This window comes from Pseudorasbora parva, chromosome 16 (genome assembly GCF_024679245.1).
Source record: "Pseudorasbora parva isolate DD20220531a chromosome 16, ASM2467924v1, whole genome shotgun sequence".
Lineage (NCBI taxonomy): Eukaryota > Metazoa > Chordata > Actinopteri > Cypriniformes > Gobionidae > Pseudorasbora > Pseudorasbora parva.
In genome coordinates this window covers 16,214,972-16,238,985 of record NC_090187.1, presented here as the reverse complement: position 1 = coordinate 16,238,985, position 24,014 = coordinate 16,214,972, and the positions used below count along the sequence as shown (strand labels likewise).

Sequence of the window (24,014 nt, the reverse complement as noted above, 5' to 3'; positions counted from 1 at the left end):
TATATATATATATATATATATATATATATATATATATATATATATATATATATATATAAAGCATTTAGACTGTTTATCTTAACAGTAGTTCTCTGTGCATGCATACGATTATTATTTATCCAAACATTTGTCTATGTTGGGAGGATGCCATCCTTTTTTTCTTTTTTTCTTTTTGGGGGATGCTCACTTGGCATCATCTGCTCTTTTAAGGCAACACCCCATACAACCTTCATCATAAATTTGTAGAGTGGGTCAGAGAGAGCGAGATATGTGGATCACTCTGTATATTACTCTTTACCTGTTCTTTAACTTTATCTCTGCAGCTTCAATCCTCAGATCAGGCACCTGTCAGCTCCAGGGACGCTTCAAATTAAATGGAATGTACCAGGATGGAGATGTTATACTTGGAGGCCTGTTTCATGTTCACTTTTTTACAGTGTTCCCAGAACTGAGCTTCAGAAATGAGCCAGAATCGCCATATTGTGAAAAGTGAGTCTTGGGACAGAATGACTACCTACCTACCTAAAATACACTAAATTATGTGAATGTTAAGTTCTCGTTGCCCTTTTCTACCTCAGCTATCTTGTTTACATGATGTTTTGACAGCAGTGATTCTGCTTTGTCAAAATAATTGACAATAATTTAAACCATTGTAAATTTACCCAGCATGCACAACAGGAGGGCTCCATGAGTGATGCTTGTGCCCAGATTAATTTTCTTTGCATTGATGCTTTTACTTAATCTTTTAATTATTAATCTCTTTAATATCACTTCATGTCATAATTAATCTTGTTTTTTTTCTTTCAGATTTAGTATGGAAATCTTCCAGCAGGCACAGACAATGGCTTTTGCAGTGAATGAGATAAATAATAATCCAAACCTGCTGCCTAACATCACTCTTGGTTATCATCTTTATGACAACTGTGTGAGACTGGGAATAGCGTTCCGGGCTGCCATATCCCTGGCTAGTGGGACAGAGGAGTCATTCTCAAACCTAAACTGCACTGGCCCTCCTCCAGTGATTGGGATTGTGGGGGATCCAAGTTCTACTCCTTCCATTGCAATTTCCAGTATTCTGGGGCTGTTCCAAGTACCACTAGTAAGATGGAGTGAAAAAAGGAAAAAAAATACACTGTGTATATTTTTGCACCTTTGGTTACATTTTGTATTGTTAACAATATGTCCTCAGTTTATTTTTTACAGAACTTTTTTCTCATTTGTGTCGGGAACTTTTTTTTTTTTTTTAATAATACAAACACTGTTAATTATGTATGTGGAGTTTGTATGATAAATTATATGAAATGAGGTAATACCATTGTGGTGTGGCAAGCAGCTGGCACTCGTGAACGTTAATCACCGGCCCGCTCTCGCGGTCCCTCACCCCGCTGCTTGCCACACCACAACCATTTATCGATATGTTATTAATTTTGAACAGGCTTCAGAATAACTGGTAAGATTTAATTACTGGTACAGTTTAAGCATCTTTCCCTGTCAGATGCTCTGATTGATAGCCTACATATATTCTCCATCTGTAAATGTTAGGAGGTCATGCAAATATATCCATTTTTGCTGTCAAGAGTAATATTGCATATTTACTTCAGTGAATGAGTGCTGATGCATGCCAAACAGACAGAGCCCATTAGAAAAGGAGGACAATAATTCTGACTAAAAATATACCAACTTTTTGTTAAAATATTAGTTTTTTGGCATTAAATATGCCATATGTTGAATGTGTCAGTATTATTTATGATCAGTATTGTAATGAGGTAATAAAATGTGAGCTAATATTATTAATAAGCTCAGATGAGTAAATGTGTTTTCCTTTTGTTTTTATTTATTTTCAATTTTGTTTAGTAAATTTAACATCTGCTTTAAAAGCATAAAGTGCATTACCATTAAGCCAAAAAAAAAAAAAAAAAAATATAAGGTTTATATTGTCCAGCCCTACTTCACTCTGTCTCCTCTCTCTCCATTTTCCTTGACTAATTAGGTTAGTCACTACGCCACCTGCTCCTGTTTGAGTGACAGGAAAAAGTACCCCTCTTTCTTCAGAACTATCCCTAGTGATGCCTTCCAGGTACAGGCTATGGTTCAGATCTTGAGGCATTTTGGATGGACCTGGGTTGGTCTTGTCTACAGTGATGATGACTATGGCATCAATGCTGCTCAGTCCTTCCAGCAGGAAATGCAGTTGTTTGGACATTGTGTTGCTTTTTCTGAAATCCTTCCAAATGATAACAACCACAGAGACATTCAACGTATAACTAGAGTGATCCAGGCCTCTACAGCTAGAGTGGTGGTTGTTTTTCCCACTGCATCCTTTCTGATACCTTTGATGGATGAGGTGGTGTTGCAGAACATAACAGACAGACAGTGGATTGCGAGTGAAGCTTGGGCAACCTCACCTGTATACCATACTCCACGTTTCCTGCCCTTCCTGGGGGGCACACTAGGCATTGCTATAAGGCGTGGAGAAATTAAGGGGCTTCATGATTTTCTGCTACGTCTCCGTCCTAACAATGATGAAAGAAATAATATAGTGAGGATTTTCTGGGAAAACATGTTCAGGTGTAGTTTTGGAAATGGGGGAAGAGTGATAGATGGAGAGCAAGTGAAAAGGGTATGTACAGGACAGGAGGATCTGAGCACCACAAACACAGCATACACTGATGTTTCAGGTTTGAGAGCAGGTTATAATGTCTATAAGGCAGTTTATGCCCTTGCACATGCACTTCATGACTTGATGCAGTGTGAGGAGGGGAGCGGTCCATTCGATGGGAACAGATGTGGTGACATAATCAACCTGAAACCCTGGCAGGTAAGAAATACAGGTATATTGCAAATTCTCTTCAGGAGTATAAAAAAAAAAACCTGAGATGGAAAATCGAAATAAATGCTGTATATTAATGCAATACACTCTCTGTCTACAAACTGTACAGCTGGTTCACTACCTACAGAAAGTGAACTTCACCACGGGCTTTGGGGATCATGTGTCATTCGACAAGAATGGAGATGCTCTGCCTATCTATGATGTGCTAAACTGGCAGCCGAGCTCTGATGGATCAATAAGGATTTACACTGTTGGTGTAGTAGATAAAGGGGCAGCAACAGAGGTGGTGCTTACATTAGATGAGGATGCAATATATTGGAACTTTGAGACAAAAAAAGTAATAAACATTGCATGTTAATGTCATCTTTTTTTTTGCCTATATGCAAAAATTTTGAATGCTAGTCAAAGCTATGCTAAAACAAATCAATAAATAAATGGAAAGGCTGAAAATAGCCGATAATAACTCTTTCAGCCTCCAAGGTCTGTGTGCAGTGAGAGTTGCCCTCCAGGCACGAGGCAAGCCCGGAGGAAGGGTCTTCCTGTCTGCTGTTTTGACTGCCTGCCATGCAGAGATGGAGAGATTTCTAATACAACAGGTCAGTAGATTATTGTTAGTAAAAATCTGAATATAATTTCCTCTTTAGTTTGCAACTCTCTTATTCTTATTTACAGATGCTATTGAGTGCACAGTGTGTCCAGATGAGTTCTGGTCCAATCCAGATAAGGATCAGTGTGTGCCCAAAGAAGTTGAGTTTCTGTCCTATGATGATCCTTTAGGCATCTCTCTGACCACTGCGTCTCTGATTGGCACCTGCTTCTGTGCTCTTGTGATGGTCATTTTCTCTCTTCACCGAAACACTCCCATAGTACGCGCCAACAATTCAGAGCTTAGCTTCCTGCTGCTGTTGTCATTGAAAATGTGTTTCTTGTGTGTGCTGCTTTTCATTGGCCGGCCTCAGCTGTGGACTTGTCAGTTAAGACATGCTGTGTTTGGCATAAGCTTTGTCCTATGCATCTCCAGCATCCTGGTCAAGACTGTGGTGGTAATAGCTGTGTTCAAAGCATCTCGACCAGAGGGCAAAGGAGCAATGAAATGGTTTGGAGCAGTTCAACAAAGATGCACAGTTCTGGTCCTAACAGCCCTCCAGGTTGTAATATGTGCAGTCTGGCTCTCAACTGCCTCTCCAACACCCCATAAAAATAACCAGTATATCCGTTCTAAAATAGTCTATGAATGTGCTATTGGCTCAGTGGCTGGTTTTTCTATGCTGCTGGGATACATTGGCATGTTGGCAGCAGTAAGTTTCTTGCTAGCCTTCCTGGCAAGAAATCTTCCAGATAATTTTAATGAAGCGAAGTTCATAACTTTTAGCATGCTGATCTTCTGTGCTGTGTGGATTGCATTTGTTCCAGCATATGTCAGCTCACCAGGGAAATATGCAGTGGCTGTGGAGATATTTGCCATTTTAGCTTCTAGTTTTGGTTTACTGGTATCCATATTTGCCCCAAAGTGCTACATCATTATTTTACATCCAGAGAGAAACACTAAAAATGCCATAATGGGAAGAGAATCTAAATAAAGTAAATGTGAATAGTTTTACATTATGGTTTAAAATTGTGAATGCACATTTGACACAACTTCATAATTTTGAGATTTAACTTTGTAATCATATCATCATCATCATCATCATCATCCATATGTTTGTACTGAGGTAGCACTGTTTATTAATTTATTTGTCATGAATTTTACTTTCCAGATTTACCTCCTTTACATGTTTATGTTTGTGAAATTGTTTAAGGAAATAAAGAATAAGAAGTAAATACAGTTTGTCAGAGCTTTTTAGACATTTTTACATGATAATTTGCTAGTTGCCTAGGGCCTTGTCTTGGCTGATCTCTGGTGTACGATCAAGTCAAGGTCAAGTTTATTTATATAGCCCTATAAAACAGCATAAATGCTGACCAAAGTGCTGCACAATATACCAAACAAAAAACCCTCATGCAATACAATTTAAGCACTAATAATAAAATATCAAAAGAAACAAAACAAAAGTAATACAATTAAGACAAGAACATCATACAATATAAAACAATATTTAAAACTTAAATATAAGTATCAAATTAAACATATGCCTGAGACAAAAATATGTTTTGAGAGAAGATTTAAAATGTAGAAAGAGTAGGGGAAAGTCTAATAGACACCGGTAGGGAATTCCAGAGCTTAGGACCATGAACTGAGAAAGCTCTGTCACCTTTAGATTTAAGTCTGGATTTTGGAATATTTAATATCATCTGGGTGGAAGATCTGAGCGTTCTCACTGGGGAATATGAATGTATAAGTTCTGAAATATAAGAATGCGCAAGACCATGAATGGATTTAAATACAAATACTAAAACCTTAAAATCAACTCTGAAATGAGCGGGTAGCCAATGAAGTGATGGCAGCACAGGTTTAATCCCAGATAGCATTGTGACATTGAGTCAATGTTGAAATTACATCAGAATTATCATTTTGGTTGAGGTTGAAATTTCAATGCTAAGTAATATTGGATCAATGCAGGGTTGCAAATTCTCTCACACATTTGGCGTGTCACACGCTTTCGTTTTGTGTCACGCTGCCCAACTTCATCTCACGCCAAATTGCCAAACCTGCTTTTGATATTAAACAAAGCTAGGCCTCTAGATTTTTTATTATTATTATTATTAAGTTTTAATGCGAAATTTCAAAAAAAATAAATAGCGTTTTGGCATTAATGTTCAAGCCAGAGGCGTTGAAAAGCAGGTTGCAACATGCTCTCATCTCCCGGCGGCGCACAGTGACGTGGCTCATAAGCGGTCAATACTTCTAGTGCTGTGCCAATGTATTTGAATGGCTTAAAAGGATACACAACAGTTTCACTATACAAATGTTTGCAGCAAGTTTTAGTAAACAGTACAGCTTGTACATTGACTATTAAGTCAGCCATATTTACAGGATTGTTTTATTATGGAGAGTGATAGAGATGCAACATTGTTAACATTAACTTTATTCTTGTATTTAGCCCTCAGGTATTCCTTACTAATTGGTCACACTAATACTCATTGATGGTCAAATGTGACCATACACCGTTACTATTTTTCAATTAAATAAGTGTTCTACATTTTAGTTTAATAATATTTATTGAATATTTTGAAGAGTTTTGGTACTAAATACTATTTGTGGAATAATTATTGTCAAGTAATGACCACTTAAAATATATTTCTTCTAATATTTTTATTATTTATATTACAATTTGTGTAGTATTTAAGGTTAAAATAGAGAATTCCAATTCAAATAGGTAAATTAGAGTAATTTTGTGGCTAAAAAATAATAATGTTAATTTGTAATGCCATTACCTAGTAGGTGCCTTATAGCTCTTTAATAAGTATACATGTATCTAATCTAGTTGCTCAAAAAAAGTCTTGCATTTTAATAAATATTTAGATATGATCAAACACTAGATTTCTTTAAATGTGAAATTTTAAAATGTTAATAACTTATGCATCATATTTAGCATCCTAATATTTGTTATAGGGCTGTCAAAGTTAACGCGTTAATAACGCATTAACGCAAATTCATTTTAACGGCACTAAATGTATTAACGCACGTTAACACTCTAAATAATGCTGGGTTGTTTTTTAACCCAAAATGCTGGGTTGAGAATGTTGGGCAATTGTCGTTGGTTTATTTTGATCACATTTTAAACACTATTGGGTAGTTTCAAATTTTCAGATGCTGGGTTAAATCTGCTGGGTCGCAACATTTGGTTGTTTCTACCCAGCGCTAGTTGTTTCTACCCAGTGGTTGGTTGTTTCACGTGCCTTGAAGATATTTAAATTCGCTCCCAAACTGTCATTTTGAAAGGACAAAGGGGCAAGCCACTGGTTGCAGATATTTGAAGGTGAGTTCATATAATTTTTCATTATTAATCATTTTATTTAGCATAATTGTTGGTGTATTTTTGTTTGTTTGTTTTTTGCGGCAGCTTAAGCTTACACTAAAGTAGCCTAATGCGTTAAACACATTTTTTTTTTACCTCAGAATCTGATATTGACTCGCATTACCCTAACACACAGTCGTCTTCATTTAAAAATAGCGAAACTAAATGATCACCAGTGCTGATTCCGATCTCACTTTCTCGCATTGCGGTCTTTGACCTCGATATGAGCTGAAAACAAAAGTTAAAGAACGACACACACTCATTGCGTTTTATCGTGATATGAGAGTTCCGCGTCTTTATTAAAATCAACACATTAATAATTTCTCTCATCCACCCGCATTTTTTGGGATGTTTACCCACCTGACCCCACTGGATATAACCGCAATCAGCTCATATTCCGAGTCCTTACACAAAAATGTCTTTCTGCAACATCCGTGTGTCGTTAAATGGACTAAAAGTAGCATCGAGGCAGATGATTTTGCCTCAAGGATTTTTTGAATTTGAGTAACTCGAGTTACTCAATGAATTGTTTCAGCCCTAGTTGACATGTTGTGTTTTGGCCTGAAGCTCCACCCTCCACCTATCGACCAATCACAAAGTCACAGAAACACAGAAGTGTTTCGGTATCCGGGTTGCCAGATCTGCACTAGTTACCACAGCTTCAGCTACAAATGTTCCTGCAGCCTATCTGGCAACTTTGAGTCAGGGAGGGGGAGAGGGGATACACCGCTCTACAGTCAATTGAAAGTGACTGCAGTACAGGTTTTGGCCACAATCTTACATACACTTCCTTTAAATATTTGTATTTTCCCATGCACACCTATTGTTTTGCTTCAGAAGACATCGAATCACCAACTGGGGTCAAATAGATTACCACCATGTTCATTTTGTGTGGTTTACAATGCGTCAATTTTGAGGGGCCCATCCACTTGTGTTATTTGGACTCAGAGAAACTAAATGTTTTAAACAAACTCCCATTTGTGTTACACTAGTCATATTTAGCACCTTGATTTACTTCTAATAATACAGGAATGCCATTTTTTAATTCTGCCTGGAGCAGCTTGACAATTCTGGTCGCTGTATACCTTATAATTTAGCAGAATATCAAGATTGCTCTTTTCCATATATTTTGTTCCATGCAAGGGTGAGTAAATTATGGCAGAAATTGTATTTTTGTAAAAACAATCCTTTCCTAAAAAAAGTGTTTATTTTGTGATTTTTCAGAGGAGGAAATTGATGAGGCTGCCATTGTAAATCTCATACCAAAAATTGGTCTTCGGTAGCCTAGAAATCTAGACGCACCCTAGCGGCAGCAAATTTAATCTGCCCGCAAGTGTCGTCTAGGAACTCTCAAAACCCTTCTGAGCTGTATTCCTCTCAATCTGGATGGGCCAATCACATCGTGTATAGAGTCAGCGGGCAGGGCCATAATGACGACGGCCGAGTTGCGTTTGCATGCTTCTAGTAAACAAAGAAACTGGCGAACGACGGCGGACTTTCGAAACAGCTTTGACTGCGATTCTGGAAGACTTGGAGTTAAGCTTTTCTCTGAGAAAAGAACAAAGAACGGCAATGAAGTTATTCTTGAAAAGGGAAGATGTGTTCGGAGTTTAACCGACCGGATACGGTGAATGTTTAATCTATCAACAAGCTCTGTTTCACCTTCGTTGCTCTGGTTGGTGTAGCGCTATCCTATCGCGTGCAGAGGGAGTTTGAAAGACAACCATTTATCCCGCCCCTCGGATTGAGCCCTGTGTATGGTGAGTTTCCAGACCAAACATCTTGATGTGGGTCTGGCTTGTCAGGCTAGGTCTGCGGCTGAAGTTTCTGAAATACTACGAAGAGCTCATTAACAAACACGGGGTACACATTTTAAATGTGAATTACTCGTACACGGTGATTTAAAAAGTCTTTTCACAGATTTGAGGGCAGTGCATAACATTACCTCAGCATCTACACATTTTAAGTGTTGTGAGCATGGGTGCAGAAGGACATTTTTTTACTTGAGATCGTATAAAAGACATCTTTTGAAACATGAGCCTTGTAGGGAGAAAGATAGGCCTAGTGCTCCTGAAAACGAACAGCCCAGAACTACTGCTGAACAGGCTCTTTTGCACCCAACTGGGGATGTTCCAAATGATGATTGGGATGACCTTGGCCCTGAGGGGGTCATGAACAGGGTTGCTACATTCCTGGCCTGTTTGAGGTCCAGATCAACTCAGACCTTTAGTTCTGTCAATTATGTGGTTCAGGAAACTTCGTCTTTGATTCACGACATTGTGACAGATCTACAAAACAAAACGATGTTGATTTTTCAAAGATTAGGCCAGGAAGATTTTCCAGAGGTAAAAGTCCTGAGAGAAGAATTTAATATTGCCTCTGAACCATTTAAAGGCCTTGAGTCTCATGTAAAACAAATGGCATACTTCACTCAGTCGGGAAACTACATTGAGCCAATTGAAGAAGTGTTTCCTGGTGTGTCATATATGTCACAAAGGGGCTCAGTCACAGGCGTAGTTAGACAGGTTGCGGTCCAGGATACTTTTCAAAGAGTGCCACTCAGGCCTCTTTTGACAAAAATACTTGAATGTACTCCAGACAGCACTCCAGTGGCAGCAAAGGGATAATACAGATGTCCTAGAGGATTTTTGTGATGGGGAGATTTGGCATGAACATGCGCTTTTTTCTAAAGAGTTCACCATTCCCTTGGTTTTATACAATGATGACTGTGAGACAGTAAATCCTTTAGGATCCAAAACTGTTGTGCACAAACGTGGCTTCCTTTACTTCACTATCAAAAGCTTGCGTCCAGAGTTGTTATCAAGTTTGAATTCACATTTTCTGCTGGCAGTGAATAAAACCGATGATGCTAAGACTCATAGTCTTAGTGCAGTCCTGAATCCCATCATTGATGAGCTGAAGTTGCTAGAACTGGAAGACATCTCCATAGATACGCCTCATTTCCAAGGCACAGTAAAGTTTGGAGTTGATCAGGTGTGTGGAGACAATTTGGGCTTGAATGCCATTCTTGGCTATACACAGAGCTTTTCAGTCAACTATGTATGCCGGTGGTGCTGGGCACACCGAGATGTGTTACAGGCACAGACAAGTGAGGATCAGTCTCTACTTCGTGATACAGACAATTACCATGCTGATCTCTGTGAAAATAATCCTTCAGGGTCAGGTGTGAGAGAGGAAAGTGTATTAAACGACTTGCACTTCTTTCATGTGACTGATAATGTTGCCCCTGACATTATGCATGACATTTTGGAAGGAGTAGGATCAGTTGAGGTTAAGCTAATTATATATTCTCTAATTGAGGAAAACCATCTCTCCCTAGATACTCTGAACTACAGAATAACTAGCTTTGATTACGGCTTTTGCGATAAGCGCAATCAACCTACCCCTATCAGAAGTTATCTACGTAAACTTGATGGGGGTGTGTGCCATCAATCCCAGATGTGGTGCTTGTTAAGACTGCTACCGTTAATGATTGGTGATCTTATTCCAAGCTGCAACCAGTACTGGAATCTGCTGCTCCTGCTTTTACAGTGTATGGAGCTCATCTTTTCTCCATCTATTACACCAGGAGTTACAATCTTTCTAGCCTACATTATCGAAGAGCATCATAGCCTCTATTTAGAGCTGTACCCACATCTCCACCTACGCCCCAAGCATCACTTCATGGTACACTACCATGAAACTGGGACCACTGGTTCACTTTTGGGCAATGTGTTTTGAAGCAAAACATGGATTTTTCAAGCGTATTAGCCGAATCACTTGCAACTTTAAGAACATATGCAAGACCATGGCATTTCGGCACCAAATGATGCAGTGCTACACGTTCCTCTCAGGTTCTGTGTTTGTACAAAACACTGAAGTTGGACCAGGTCATTGTGCTTTTCTTGCAACTTTGGATGGTTTCAGAGATATTCAAAGTGGTCTTGAAGGTGTTCCACCTCACACTGAAGTGTTTTTGCCAGCCTGGGTTAAGGTCAGAGGTACTGAATATAGACCTGGAATGACAGTCTCTATGTCCTATAGCCAAGATGGTGAGCCTGAGTTTGGGCTTGTACGAACCATCAAAGCTATTAACACAGTGGTCAAGCTTATTATTCAGAGGTGGGACACAGTTGGGTTTGAGCGGCATTTTTTTTTTGCATACGGAGTTCAGCCTACACATTTTGTTGAAGCAGTAGACATCAAAGCTCTTCGGGATTACCATCCCCTCCATGCAGAAAATTCATTTGAAGTAACAGATGGCAACTTCAGAATCAGAATCAGAATCAGAAATCAGAAAGAGCTTTATTGCCAAGTGTGCTTTCACACACAAGTTTGAAAGAATTTTTTTTTGGTGCTGAAGCTTCCAGTGCACATAAACAATACAATACAACACGGTAATAAAAAATTCTAAGAATAAAAATATGAAGAAAAATATGAACAGTACAAGGTCATGGTTACGTTTAGTCAGAAGACGTAGATTATGAGCATTTACAGTATTTGGGTGGAGAGAATAAATATAAATAATAAATAATATAAGTAATATAAGTAATCCCCTGAGTTTAGGAGATATTGCACTAAAAAGTGGGAATAATTGCACTTACAGGCATTTGCCTTGGGGGGGGGGGGGGGGGGGGGTTAACTGTTCAAGAGGGATATGGCCTGTGGGAAGAAACTGTTCCTATGCCTAGATGTTCTAGTGGCCAGTGATCGGAGTCGCCGTCCTGACGGTAACAGTTCAAACAAGAGGTGTCCGGGGTGAGTGGAGTCTGTGATGATTTTACCCGCTCTCTTCCTCACTCTGGAAGAGTACAGGTCCTGGAGGGTTGGCAGTTTGGCACCAATAATCCTCTCTGCAGTCCGGATGGTACGTTGCAGTCTCCTGATGTCTGATTTGGTAGCTGAACCAAACCAGACAGTGATGGAGGTGCATATAACCGACTCAATGACAGCTGAGTAGAACTGAATCATTAGGTCCTGTGGCAGGTTGAACTTCCTCAGCTGACGAAGGAAGTACAGTCTCTGCTGAGCCTTTTTCACATTGGAGTCAATGTGATTGTCCCACTTCAGGTCCTGAGAGATGGTAGTTCCCAGGAACCTGAATGACTCCACTGCGTCCACAGTGCTGTTCATGATGGTGAGTGGGGGGAGTGCTGGGATGTTCCTCCTGAAGTCCACTATCATCTCCACCGTTTTGAGCGCATTCAGCTCAAGGTTGTTATAACTGCACCAGACAGCCAGCTGTTCAACCTCCAGTCTGTAAGCAGACTCGTCACCGTTCTGGATAAGGCCGATGACAGTGGTGTCATCTGCAAATTTCAGAAGCTTGACAGAGGAGTCTTTAGAAGTGCAGTCATTGGTGTACAGGGAGAAGAGCAGTGGGGAGAGAACGCACCCCTGGGGGGCACCAGTGCTGATGGTAAGAGTGCTGGATGTGAGTTTACCCAGTCTCACTCGCTGCTGCCGGTCTGTCAGGAAGCTAGAGATCCATTGACAGATTGAGGATGGTATGGAGAGCTGGGTCAGTTTGGCTGTGAGGAGATCAGGCATGATGGTATTAAAGGCCGAACTGAAGTCCACAAATAGGATCCTTGCATAGGTCCCAGGTCTGTCGAGATGTTGCAGGATACCTGGGACCTATGCAAGGATCCTATTTGTGGACTTCAACTTGTATATTTTCTTGCAATACAGAGTGTTTAAAACACTCTAGGACAGTTTATGTTGTAAATATTAGTAAATGGTAGTTTTACAATTTTATTTTTCCTCAAGATATTATTTTGGATCAGTTCCTTTTTATTTTGACACAAATTTAAGCACGCCCATTCGACTTTTAGGCTAGAGTCAAGTAAGTACTCTCAAGTAATTTAGTATACCAACTTAAAATGGAAAGAGAAATTGTTTTGCCCTGTTCATGGTATTCTGCACCATTGCCTATTTATAGAGATGATTGCAAAATTTCCAATAATGTAATAGTACCCCTAAGAGAACCCAACTAAGGATGCAATGCAGTATTTCAGTAATTGTTTTACTATTATTGTTTTTCATGTATAAATGTTTGAAAAAGGCATAGAAAATAACAACTGAAAACTTGTAATTAAATATTGTTTTAGAACTTTGATGGATAAGTGTTGAAACTAAAGTTTAAAACTTTGAATAAGCCTTTCAAAGTTTTACAAAGACCTGTATAGCCAAATTTGATGACAGTACTATGCATGTGTCACAATTCACCAGTGTGAGTGCCCATGATCACCAACAGAGGGCACTCCACGCCGGACTGTCACTCCATCACAAACTACATTACCCATAATCTTTTCCCCGGACTCATTAGCACTCAATGTTTACACCTGTCTCTCATCACCTCATTACCTCTGCCTATATAAGCCTGGTTATCTCTGTCATTATTTGCAAAGTCTTGTTTAGTGTCAACTGCATTTCTGAGCGTTTCTATGGTCTCATGTTTCTTGGTTCTTTGGATTTATTGCCTGTCTCGAATTACCCTTTTGCCTCTGTCCCTTGTTTTATTTGCCTGATTGAACTGCCTACCTGTGTATGACCTTTTGCCTGTTTTATGGACTACAACTTTGGACTACCCTTTAATAAATACTGCGTTTGGATCTTCAACTTTCTGTCTCAGAGCAGTTCGTAACAGAAGACTTCGCCACCATGGATTCAGCGGTATGTTTCGTCTGTCTGTGCCAGGGAACTCACTCACTCGAGGACCACATCATAGACTTTCTGAACATTGCAAACTTCACCAACCTCCCCGACTTTATGTTGATTGACTTTTTTTGCTATGGACTCAACAAACAGTTACAAAGCAAACTCGTCCGTGATGGTCCTCGAGGGTCCCTGAGTGAGTTTCTTGATTATGCCCTTCAGATAAGCGGCTCTGCTTTCACAGTGGGTGTCATGGAGGACGATCGTGACATTTCCACTGCATCTGCCGAACCTGTGTCCTCGGGCAAGATGGCCGCCGAACCTGTGTCCTCGGGCAAGATGGCCGCCGAGCCAGTGTCCTCTGACAAAATGGCAGCCGAAACTGTGTCTTTGGACAAGATGGCCGCTAAGCCTGTGTCCCCGGACAAGATGGCCACCGAGCCTGTGTCTTTCAACAAGATGGCCGTCGAACCGGTGTCATGGGACACGATGACCGCAGAGCAGGTGTATTCTGACAAGATGGCCGCTGAGCCTGTGTCTTTGGACAAGACAGCAGACCTTCCAGAGTCTCGTGTCGTCTCAGCAGACCTTCCAGAGCCTCGTGTCGTCTCAGCAGACCTTCCAGAGCCTCGTGTCGTCTCAGCAGACCTTCCAGAGCCTCGTGAGGTCTTCAACCTCACCTGCGCTGCTGTGGGGGTCATCTGCGCCGCCGTGGGGGTCTTCAACCTCACCTGCGCTGCTGTGGTGATCATCTGTGCTGCCGTGGGAGTCTTCAACCTCACCTGCGCTGCTGTGGTGGTCGTCTGCTCCGCCGTGGGAGTCTTCAAGATCGTCTGCTCTGTTGTGGTGGTCGTCTGCTCCGCCGTGGGGGTCTTCAAGACCGCCGGCTCCGCTCCAGTCACCTGCGCCACCCTGGTCATCTGCCGGGGCAGCTCCATTCTGGCCTCCTGCTCTGCCTGAATCTCCAGGCTCTCTTCCACTACATGGGCCTGGCCCTCCATCCTGCCCCGTGTCCGCCTCCGCTCCACCTCCCTCCTGGACAATTTTAGGAGCGTCTGGAAGCCGCTCCTTTGAGGGGGGGCTATGTCACAATTCACCAGTGTGAGTGCCCGTGATCACCACCAGAGGGCACTCCACCCCGAACTGTCACTCCATCACAAACTACATTAACCATAATCTTTTCCCCGGACTCATTAGCACTCAATGTTTACACCTGTCTCTCATCACCTCATTACCTTTGCCTATATAAGCCTGGTTATCTCTGTCATTCTTTGCAAAGTCTTGTTTAGTGTCAACTGCATTTCTGTTCTCATGTTTCTTGGTTCTTTGGATTTATTGCCTGTCTCGGATTACCCTTTTGCCTCTGTCCCTTGTTTTGTTTGCCTGATTGAACTGCCTACCTGCGTATGACCTTTTGCCTGTTTTATGGACTACGACTTTGGATTACCCTTTAATAAATACTGCGTTTGGATCTTCAACCTTCTGTCTCAGAGCAGTTCGTAACAGCATGTCATGTATCAAAATAAACTTTGCTATGTTGTCTGCAGGTTGGAAATGCCACTCCAGCCGTTCACATTAATGACACAGAAGAAACCACTGTTGCAGCAGAAGATATTGCAGAAGAGCCAGCAATCAAACCACTGCCATTCATTCAAATAATACCAATTTTTGTAATTTCACCAATCACCATTAATTATTCATGGAATGTTTCTGCCTTCAAAATTAAGTTTTGTCTTTGAAATAATTAAAGCTGCACTCTGCAACTTTTGGGGCTTTAGTGGTTAATAAACAGATCTGCAATGCGGAAGAACATTGTAGTTGGAACTACTTCTCTGTTTATGTCTATGGCGAGTAACGCAGGGACTGTGCTACTCTGCAGAGGTTCCAACCTGAGCCAGTCTAAAATAGTCCCAATATAAACACTTACTATAGGTGTACCGTATTAATTCAGGATGAGACAAAAACACAGTTTGGAAAATGGATTCATAATGTACTCTCATTATTTACATTTTGTACATTAGGAACACAAAAAAAGTTATGGACTGCAGCTTTAATAGTCAAAATCATGAGAAACCTAGTTTTATATATGCTTCTCTACTTAATGTTTGCAGGATATCAAAGAGATTTTCATGGCTTCCCATGAGGGAAGAGAACTGGGGTCCGGGGACCCCTAGGGGTCCTCCAGACGGTTCTAAGGGAGGCCCAAGAAAATTTGAGAGAATAAAAAGACAAAAGCCAAAATGGATAAAATCTAGCTAACATTCAGTTTCATTTAAAAAAAATCCTCTCCTTTCTTGCCATTTACATACTTTCCAGAATTGTTACCTGTATCTTAAGTAAGTTATTCTTACTACAGTCTCTTTTATCTTGCTCACTGGGGTTGTAAGGCAGTATTCTCAATGCAGTACATAAACTGCTTACATACATTTATTGTGAAAGTTGCTGATCATTTTTAATTGAAAATGTTCTTCAGGTTTATACATCCAACATTAACTATAGCTAATTTAAGTTTAGAAACAATATGTTGTATTTAAAATGCCACGCTTACTATTTATCTAACAGTTTAAATGTTTTTTTTTCATACAAATATACAGATGGATTTTAGGAAGGGGGTCCCTCATAAAATCCCATCATATTTGGGGGTCCTTGGCATCATAAAGTTTGAAAACCCCTGGCCTATTTAATTGAAAAGTTTGGTGAAACGTGAGTGACAACTTTATTCTAACTACACAAGGATAATTTTTTGATTTACATAAATATTGAAGTCTTGTGTTTAATGAGTAGGCCAACCTCTGAAACCAAGACAGCTATGGCAATGGCTTTAATTGAAGAGTTTCCCTCTCTTAAAGACACCAGAGGAAATGGATATGTAAGAACCCAATACATTTTATTATTTTGTGCTTTAACATAGTTTTAAGCCACATTTTATGTCAGTAAAATTGTGTGTCAGTAAAATGTGCTCTGTTTTTTAAATACTTTTAAGGAGGCATTTTACATACCAGGTCGGAACCACCGACCAGCCACAGGCTTCATTGAGGAACGCCTACGGAACATTAGAAAGAGAATGAGAAAACTTTCCAGACCCCAAAGACATGTAGAGGACAGATCACAAAGGATGGTAATTCCCGGTGAGTCGTGAAATAATGAAATCCTTTTCGAAACATAATCATAACTTCTGATTATACAACAATTACTTCTGGTCATCTTATCTGATTGACTAAGCAGATTTAATTTTAGTGCAACAGCATTGTGATGCTTAACAATTTATTTGTTCTGCTTGTCATTGCAGCTTTTCAACAAAAAAAAAAAAGTTGGGGATTTTGGTTCAATGCTCATTTTGATTTCAGTCGCTGAACAAATCAGATTTGATTTCTGATTTTGATATTTCATCTTTGTACCATTAGATGACAGATGAGCTCTTTTTAATCAGAATCGTTGCGTGCATTATTCGTTTTTATATACTTAAAAACGTGTGTGTGTGTCATTTTAAAGGGATAGTTTAGCCAAAAATGACAATTCTGTAATTCTGTCATTACTCAGCCTCATGTCATTCCAAACCTTTGGTTAATCTTTAAAACAAAAATATGTTGTTTTTTTTTAATGAAAATAAGGCGATGATCGAAACATTTTATGGTTTTGAAATGAGTTAAAGTGTTAGTTCACCCAAAAATGAAAATTATTTCATTAATTACTCACCCTCATGTCGTTGGACACCCGTAAGCCCTTCGTTCATCTTCGGAACACAAAAGAAGATATTTTTGTTGAAAGCTGAGAAAGGCTTCAGATAGGCCTCCATTGGCATTCAGTACATTTCCTCTCTCAAGACCCAAAAGGCACTAAAAACGTTGTTACAAAGTCCATCTCACTACAGCGGCTGTACAATAATTCGACGAAGCGACGAGAATAGTTTTTGTGCACAAAAAAAATCAAAATAATGACTTTATCCGCCAAGTTATTGTCTTCCGTGTAGGTCTCGGACGTGAACTTGCGCGATAGTGGCGCTCCTCCTCTTCCGGGTCATGTATCTGAATGGAGGATCTGTGTAATATTCTCGCACATGCGTCGAGTTCACATCAATAACTTGGTGGATACATTTGTTATTTTGATTTTTGTGCGCACAATAACTATTTTCGTTGCATTGTAAAATTATTGTACAGCCACTGTAGTGAGATGGACTTTGTATCAATGTTTTTAGTGCCTTTTAGGCCATCCTTAAAAATATTTTGGTTTGCAGTTACAGTTTAAAAAAAAAAAAAAAAAAAAAAAAAAAGGGGTAGTAGGTAGGTCTATTTTTTTTTTCAAATTTGATTATGTAGGTATGAATTAAAACAAATTATCATCTTGTGACGTCACTGACTGGGTCTTCAAGCCATGCCTTCGGGTGCATAGGCTAATTGCAGGCTATATAGACCACCAATCGATTGAAATATTTGTCAAAAACATGTTTATTGCATAAATTTCAGGTGCATTCTTTAAGAAAAGGTTCCAACCACCAGCTAGCTGTCATTGACTCATAGCTGTCAACCCTCCCTTTTTTTCCTGGTTTCTCACGTATTTTAGCTCTTTTCCCGCTGTCTTCCCGTTTTAGGATTTTCCTGTGATATGTTTCGTATTCTTATGCTCGATTGTGTTAACTCAGAACACGCAACTATCTGTGTCTTTGAAGTGGCTTGCACTTCTTGCTAGACCAATGCATCTGGTGATATAGACTAGTGTATCTGAATATTAAAAAGCAAAAAGTTGTTTTTTATGAATTAAATTAATTAAGTAACTATAACCTACTCTTTACTGGTAAATATTACAGTAAACAAACATCACAGACAATGGCAGACCATTTTTTTCAGACGTTATTTTATTTTTGTAATATTATGTATTGTCTCTCAGTTTTTTTGAATAGACACTGCCCCTCTTTCCTCCTTCTTGACAGCCTACATTTAGAATAATAGCTTTGATTAACGTTAATGATGAAAAAGGTTTAAAAATCGTGATTGTTTGGATTGCTTTTCCTGCCCAGGGTATATACAGGAATCCTGAAGTTAATTTCAATACCTTTTTAAGACTTTTTAAAGACCTTCTCAAAATATTTTAAGACCTCATCGCACTTCAAGTTCTAATCGGCAACAAACCTTTAATAAACAGTTGTAGTCGAATGTAGACTTAAAATCTCTATCTTAGGCCAATTTTGTATTGTTTATATTGCATATCTGTTTTACAACGTATGGAGGGCGACACATTACCTAACTGCGCATTTCGCAAAATACGTGACGTCACCCGTAGACAGCGCGCGCCAGGGATGGAAATTAACTTTTTTCAAAGTCTACCACTCAATGTTTTTACCAGCCACTTTTTTGTTTTTAACAAATTAATACTACAAGCTCTACAATTCTTAAGCAGTTTATTTAATCTCAAGTCTCAATGAAATACTGACATTTTCACGATGATTTGTGGTCTTTTATGGCTTCCAGTTTTATGGTTTTTAGTCCCAAGAATGAAACTATTCGTGTTGGCATCTTTGAAGCGTGTTGACAACACACCGAGCAGAACATTGTCAGTAGGGATGCACAGAAATCAAAATTCTTGGCCGAAACAAAAAAAGAAGAAACCAAAGCCGAAAACCGAAAAATAAAATTCAAAATAGAATGTTTAACTCGACTTCACTCATGTGTACATTAAATGACAATGTATACAGGCCTACTGGCCTGTAGAAAGGTACAGAACTTGAATAAAGTAATCAAATGTAAAATAACTGCATATTTAACTGTTTAAATGAAAGATTAATCCTTATTAAACTTACAAAAGCTATTCAATCAAGAGCATTGTTTAATGTCAAACTGAATATAAGGACATCAATCAGCAGCAGTAAAGGCTACTGCGCCTTTAAGACCTGAGGCAGGGATATGCTCAGCTTTCTCGACTGTGCATACTATAGAGTTCACTTAAGGCATATTCAGAGTATGTCTGCTAGGATATTCATCAAGATGGACATGTTGACATACTTCTTGTGTGAGTTTGTCCGTTTAAGCACAAGACTTGAAAGAGAACTCAGTATTTGCTCGCTGTGAGACGAGCGCGCGCTCTCGGATGATGCACAGCGTCAGATCTTCTCTCAGCGCGCGTGAGTCTCACAGCGCGTCTTCACGCGAGTGATGACGGAGAAAACTACTGGTCATATGCGAACATACGGCAGCACTCGCATGCACTGAACAAAGTTTACAAAGAGGTGAAACAGCTCGGTAGGTGAAGCGAGTTTACCCGCCACAACTCTAAATCAGTCGCATTTGGCTGGTTGCGGTGCTAATTTCCATCCCTGGCGCGCGCGCTCCGAGCCGATCTCAGACTGAGCGCCCCGTTGTTTTTTAATACTTATGGGGATGAAAAGAAATATATTCATAAATACTTTTTGGAGTCAAACTCTTGACAAAGCTTGAACAAAATACTTTCAAAATTTAAGACTTTATGAAGCCGTGATAAGACTTTTTAATACTTTATAAGGGTCTTAATTTTCCCAAAATTGATTTATCACCTTTTAAGACTTTTCAAGACCCCGCGGATACCCTGCTGCCGTCGAGCCACAGCCGTTCACTAAATCAGTGTTTCCCAACCTTTTTTCAGTCATGGCACCCTTTGAAAATGTTCTAATTTTGTGGCACCCCGATACATATGTTACGCTAGGGTTGTAACAGTATAGATTGCTCACGGTTCGGTTTGTATCACGGTTTTAGGTTCATGGTTTCAGTACTTTTTGGTATTTGCCATGCTCAGGGAAAGAAAGAACTACTGTCAAATAAAAATAAAGACAATAAGAACAAAAAACTTAAATACAAGCAGCAGCACAAATAAATAATATTGAGCAAAGATACTAATAAAATAAACAATGCTTTTCAGATTTTTCAGGTAGGTCTAACATTAGTTCCCTTTCAGTCGGTCACGTTCGACGTACGTCAGAACTGAACCGGCGAATGGGATCTGACTTTAGAGACCAATCCTACTTCGAGTGTTTAAAAACGAGCCAATGAAATTTGGCATGCGATCCATGCATTCCACACTCCGCCCCACAGCGCGGGTATAAAACAGGAAGTGGAATGGTAGATCAGCAGGTGTATGCCCCAGTTTTCCCCCATGCCTCCCCCCAGCTATGACACGACGCCGATCAAGTAGCATGACAGCAGGGGCACGTTCAAGCTCAAACCGGTGCACAACGTTTTGCTACGGTTTCCGGGTTAAACGACATGTTTTCCGGAAATGGTGTGCAATAGGGTTTTTCTCTTGTTTAGTGGGTGTGTCAAAAATGTCAGCCCAATCAGCAGGAAAACCCATGCGGTGATATAGAGTAATGTATTCGCACAGCGGATCCAACTTGTAAAGTTGTTTACAAATGTGTACGCGACAGCACGGTATACGGAACAATTAAAGATATTTAATGTTTCATCCATATAAAACTTTTCATCCAGAAACGCGAGGCAGATGTTTGATCACAATAATTAGGTACCACAGTTTCCAAAACCCCTTCACTCGATTGGGATGTTCTCTTTTATTCTGGACGGCAAGGGCAGTGACTGTAACATTGAGCGTATTTTTCAGTATTAAACACACTTATACCAATTAAAAAGAAACCTAGGTCTGCGTTCATCCCCAACAAAACGTTGCAAATTGTTGTTTTTTTTAAACGGAAACAGTGATCTGTGTGATCACAGTGAACAGTGATTTAAACGTTGAACACCCTGTTCTGATGACGCAAGAGTTGCAACTATGGCAGCTGAGAAGGCCATTCTTTGGATTGTTTTTGAAGAATTTTCGGAGCCTGATTAAATTGGTATAAATGTGTTTAATACTGCAAAATATGCTCTAAAAATACAGTCACTACACTTTCCATCTAGAATAAAAGAGAACATTCCAATCGAGTGAAGGAATTTGTGGAAACAGTGATCTCTACCCAGCAGGCACAGGACGTCAGAGTGACGTCTACATCTAACGTCGGACATACATTCTGCCGTGCAAAGGCAAAAGGCCGTAACTTCGTTTTTGGTCGAAAATGAGTTATTGACATTTTTGGGACATTCAAGACCTCCTTTATCATGTGGATAAATATCGTTAGTCAATTATGTTGTTTTTTCGAGAAAATTATGGATTGTCTTAACAGTAACTTCCAAAAGCCCAGGAGAAACCAAGGCAGAACGGCAGAACACCGTAACAGCAGTTACCGCTCTTTGCCTTTGTTTTGGACCGCTCAAACTGAGTTACGGTACTCTGCCTTTGTTTAGCCATGCGTCTAAATTAAGTTACAGTACCGACATGCTGTTATGGTGTGTGTTTTACTGTCTATTAAAGTTTGCCGTGTTTAAGTTACGGTGTAGCCTGTGTACTGTCATACATGTTTTCATAATGCAGAATATTCACTCAGCGCGCTGTCAGGCAGTCTGGGGCTGCCCACTGCACGTGTGTGTAGGCTACTCGAATGCAGTGACAGCGTGCGATCACGCATACAATCAGTAGTAAAAGTTCGCAATTATATCCATATATCTTACCTTTTCTTGTAAACCCGATAAAATCCATGGCAATGAACGTCATCGGAGATGTTTAATCCACAAGCATTCTGAGAATTATTCCTACTTGTCGTTCACATCAATCTAAAAGTTGTCCTTTTAGGCTAGGCGATTTTCATTCAAAGATGTAAAAGTATAAGCTATGTAGCCTATTGTATCTTTTTTTTACTAGATAAAAACATTAAAAACATATTGCAATAAATAATTACTCTGTTTAGCCTATGAATGGGCAATCCGATCCAGTCAGCGCTGTCATTAGAGTGTGATAGCCAAACTTAACCCTTGATTAACCAGCGGCACTATTTGCTATTTATCTTATTCCAATCCCATGCATTTTTACAAGATTTTTTATTTGTTCTATTTTTTATATCTTTGCATTATATATGCAAATGTTTACTCATTAGAAATAATCTTATCTTGTTCATATAATTCAGTGTCACCTATCAACCTGTAAGTTTTGCTGCACACCAATGAAGATACTCTTTACTAGAGGTATTGTTTCCTTAATAATAAGAAGATGGCTATAATTAATTGTAAATCATCCAAAATAAATGCCATGATCATTAGATTTTATAAAGGTGTTACTATATTGATTTTGCAAATGGTGATCAGCAACCAAATATTGATAATATGGAAGTTACTGCCTTTTGCCTTGGCATGACTCCACATTTTTTGCAGACAATACAAAGGCAGAGTGCCGTAACTTCAAAATAGGGGTCAAAAGTCAAGTTTGAGTAAAAAAAAAGTGTATGTAGATAATTGTCATTACTAAAACATCTAAATGCCAGATTTCCAGTGTCCTACCTATAACTAATTTGGCTGGACAACAAAAAATCTTTAAAGTCATTTTTCTCAGTTCCACACTCCAGTGAGTTAAGGTCTTTTGCCTTTGTAGGGCAGCATTGTATTTTGGTTGAAAATGAAAATCGGGTTGATGTCAGAACCCAACGTCAGAGTGAGGGCATTATCAGATACCTTATCTGCTGGGCATTATCAGATACCTACACGTGAAGAGATTCTTAGCGAAATGTCCGGTGCCACAATTTTTAGTAAATTAGATGCATCTCATGTTTTCTGGCAGATTCGATTGAATTCTGAGAGTAGCAAATATTGCACTTTTAATACTCCCTTTGGAAGATATTGTTTTCTGCGTCTTCCATTTGGAATTATATCAGCTCCTGAAATTTTTCATCGAGCAATGGAAACCCTGATTGAAGGTCTTGATGGTGTCCCTGTATATATAGTGACGATCTAGTTGTGTGGGGTTCTACCCTTGAACAACATAATCAGCGACTATTACAACTGATGGAAAGAATTCGAGTCTATGATTTAAAGTTAAACAAAAGCAAGTGTCAGTTTGGAGTCACAGAAATAACCTGCTTGGGTGACAAGCTGTCTGCCAAAGGCGTAGAACCAGATCCGGCTAAAGTAAAAGCCTTGCTGGATATGCCTCCACCTAGAGACAAAAAGTTCTTCATGCTTTAGGTATGGTCAATTTTCTGGGAAAATTCCTGCCAAATTTATCAGTCAAGACCAAACACATGAGAGCATTGTTACAAAATGACAAAGAGTTTGAGTGGTCTTCATTACATGATCAAGAATGGAAGAAGTTAAAGGAGATATTGACTACTGAACCTGTCTTGTTTTTTTGTTTTTTTTGATCACACTCATCCACTTAAGATCTCTACAGATGCCTCACAGGATGGACTAGGAGCTGTGCTGCTTCAGGCCATGGGAGAGTCCTGGAGACCTGTTGCATATGCTTCTCGATCTATGACAAAAACTGAAAAATGTTACTCTCAGATTGAAAAAGAAACTTTGGGGTTACTATTTGGTTGTGAGAAATTCCACAGATATGTTTATGGATTACATACTTTTACAGTAGAGACAGATCATAAACCATTGATTCTTCATCTAGTGTATACACCTGGGAAGTCTCTCATTGTGGCTGATGCACTGTCTCGAGCACCGGTTATTTCAGAGAGCAGTCCCACCATGGACGAACTGAAAGGACATGTGAGTACT

At 39.5% G+C, this 24,014-nt stretch overlaps 1 protein-coding gene across 1 annotated transcript; it reads left to right on the top strand.

The window, feature by feature from the left end:
• Positions 1–268: 268 nt before the first annotated feature.
• On the top strand, positions 269–4,410 carry LOC137043216 (extracellular calcium-sensing receptor-like). Its single transcript, XM_067419404.1, has 6 exons — positions 269–489; positions 808–1,099; positions 1,991–2,818; positions 2,940–3,167; positions 3,303–3,426; positions 3,503–4,410. The coding sequence occupies exons 1-6, from the start codon at positions 269–271 to the stop codon at positions 4,408–4,410; spliced, it is 2,601 nt and encodes an 866-aa protein (XP_067275505.1).
• The last annotated feature ends 19,604 nt before the right edge of the window (positions 4,411–24,014 follow it).

What these genes read in the sequence shown, in the direction of transcription:
- LOC137043216 (XM_067419404.1), top strand. Translation starts at nt 269, where the DNA reads ATGTGGATCACTCTGTATATTACTCTTTACCTGTTCTTTAACTTTATC. An exon ending in GGCTGTTCCAAGTACCACTA is followed by an intron (nt 1,100 to 1,990) that starts GTAAGATGGAGT and finishes TTGACTAATTAG; the next exon opens with GTTAGTCACTACGCCACCTG. An exon ending in TCAACCTGAAACCCTGGCAG is followed by an intron (nt 2,819 to 2,939) that starts GTAAGAAATACA and finishes CAAACTGTACAG; the next exon opens with CTGGTTCACTACCTACAGAA.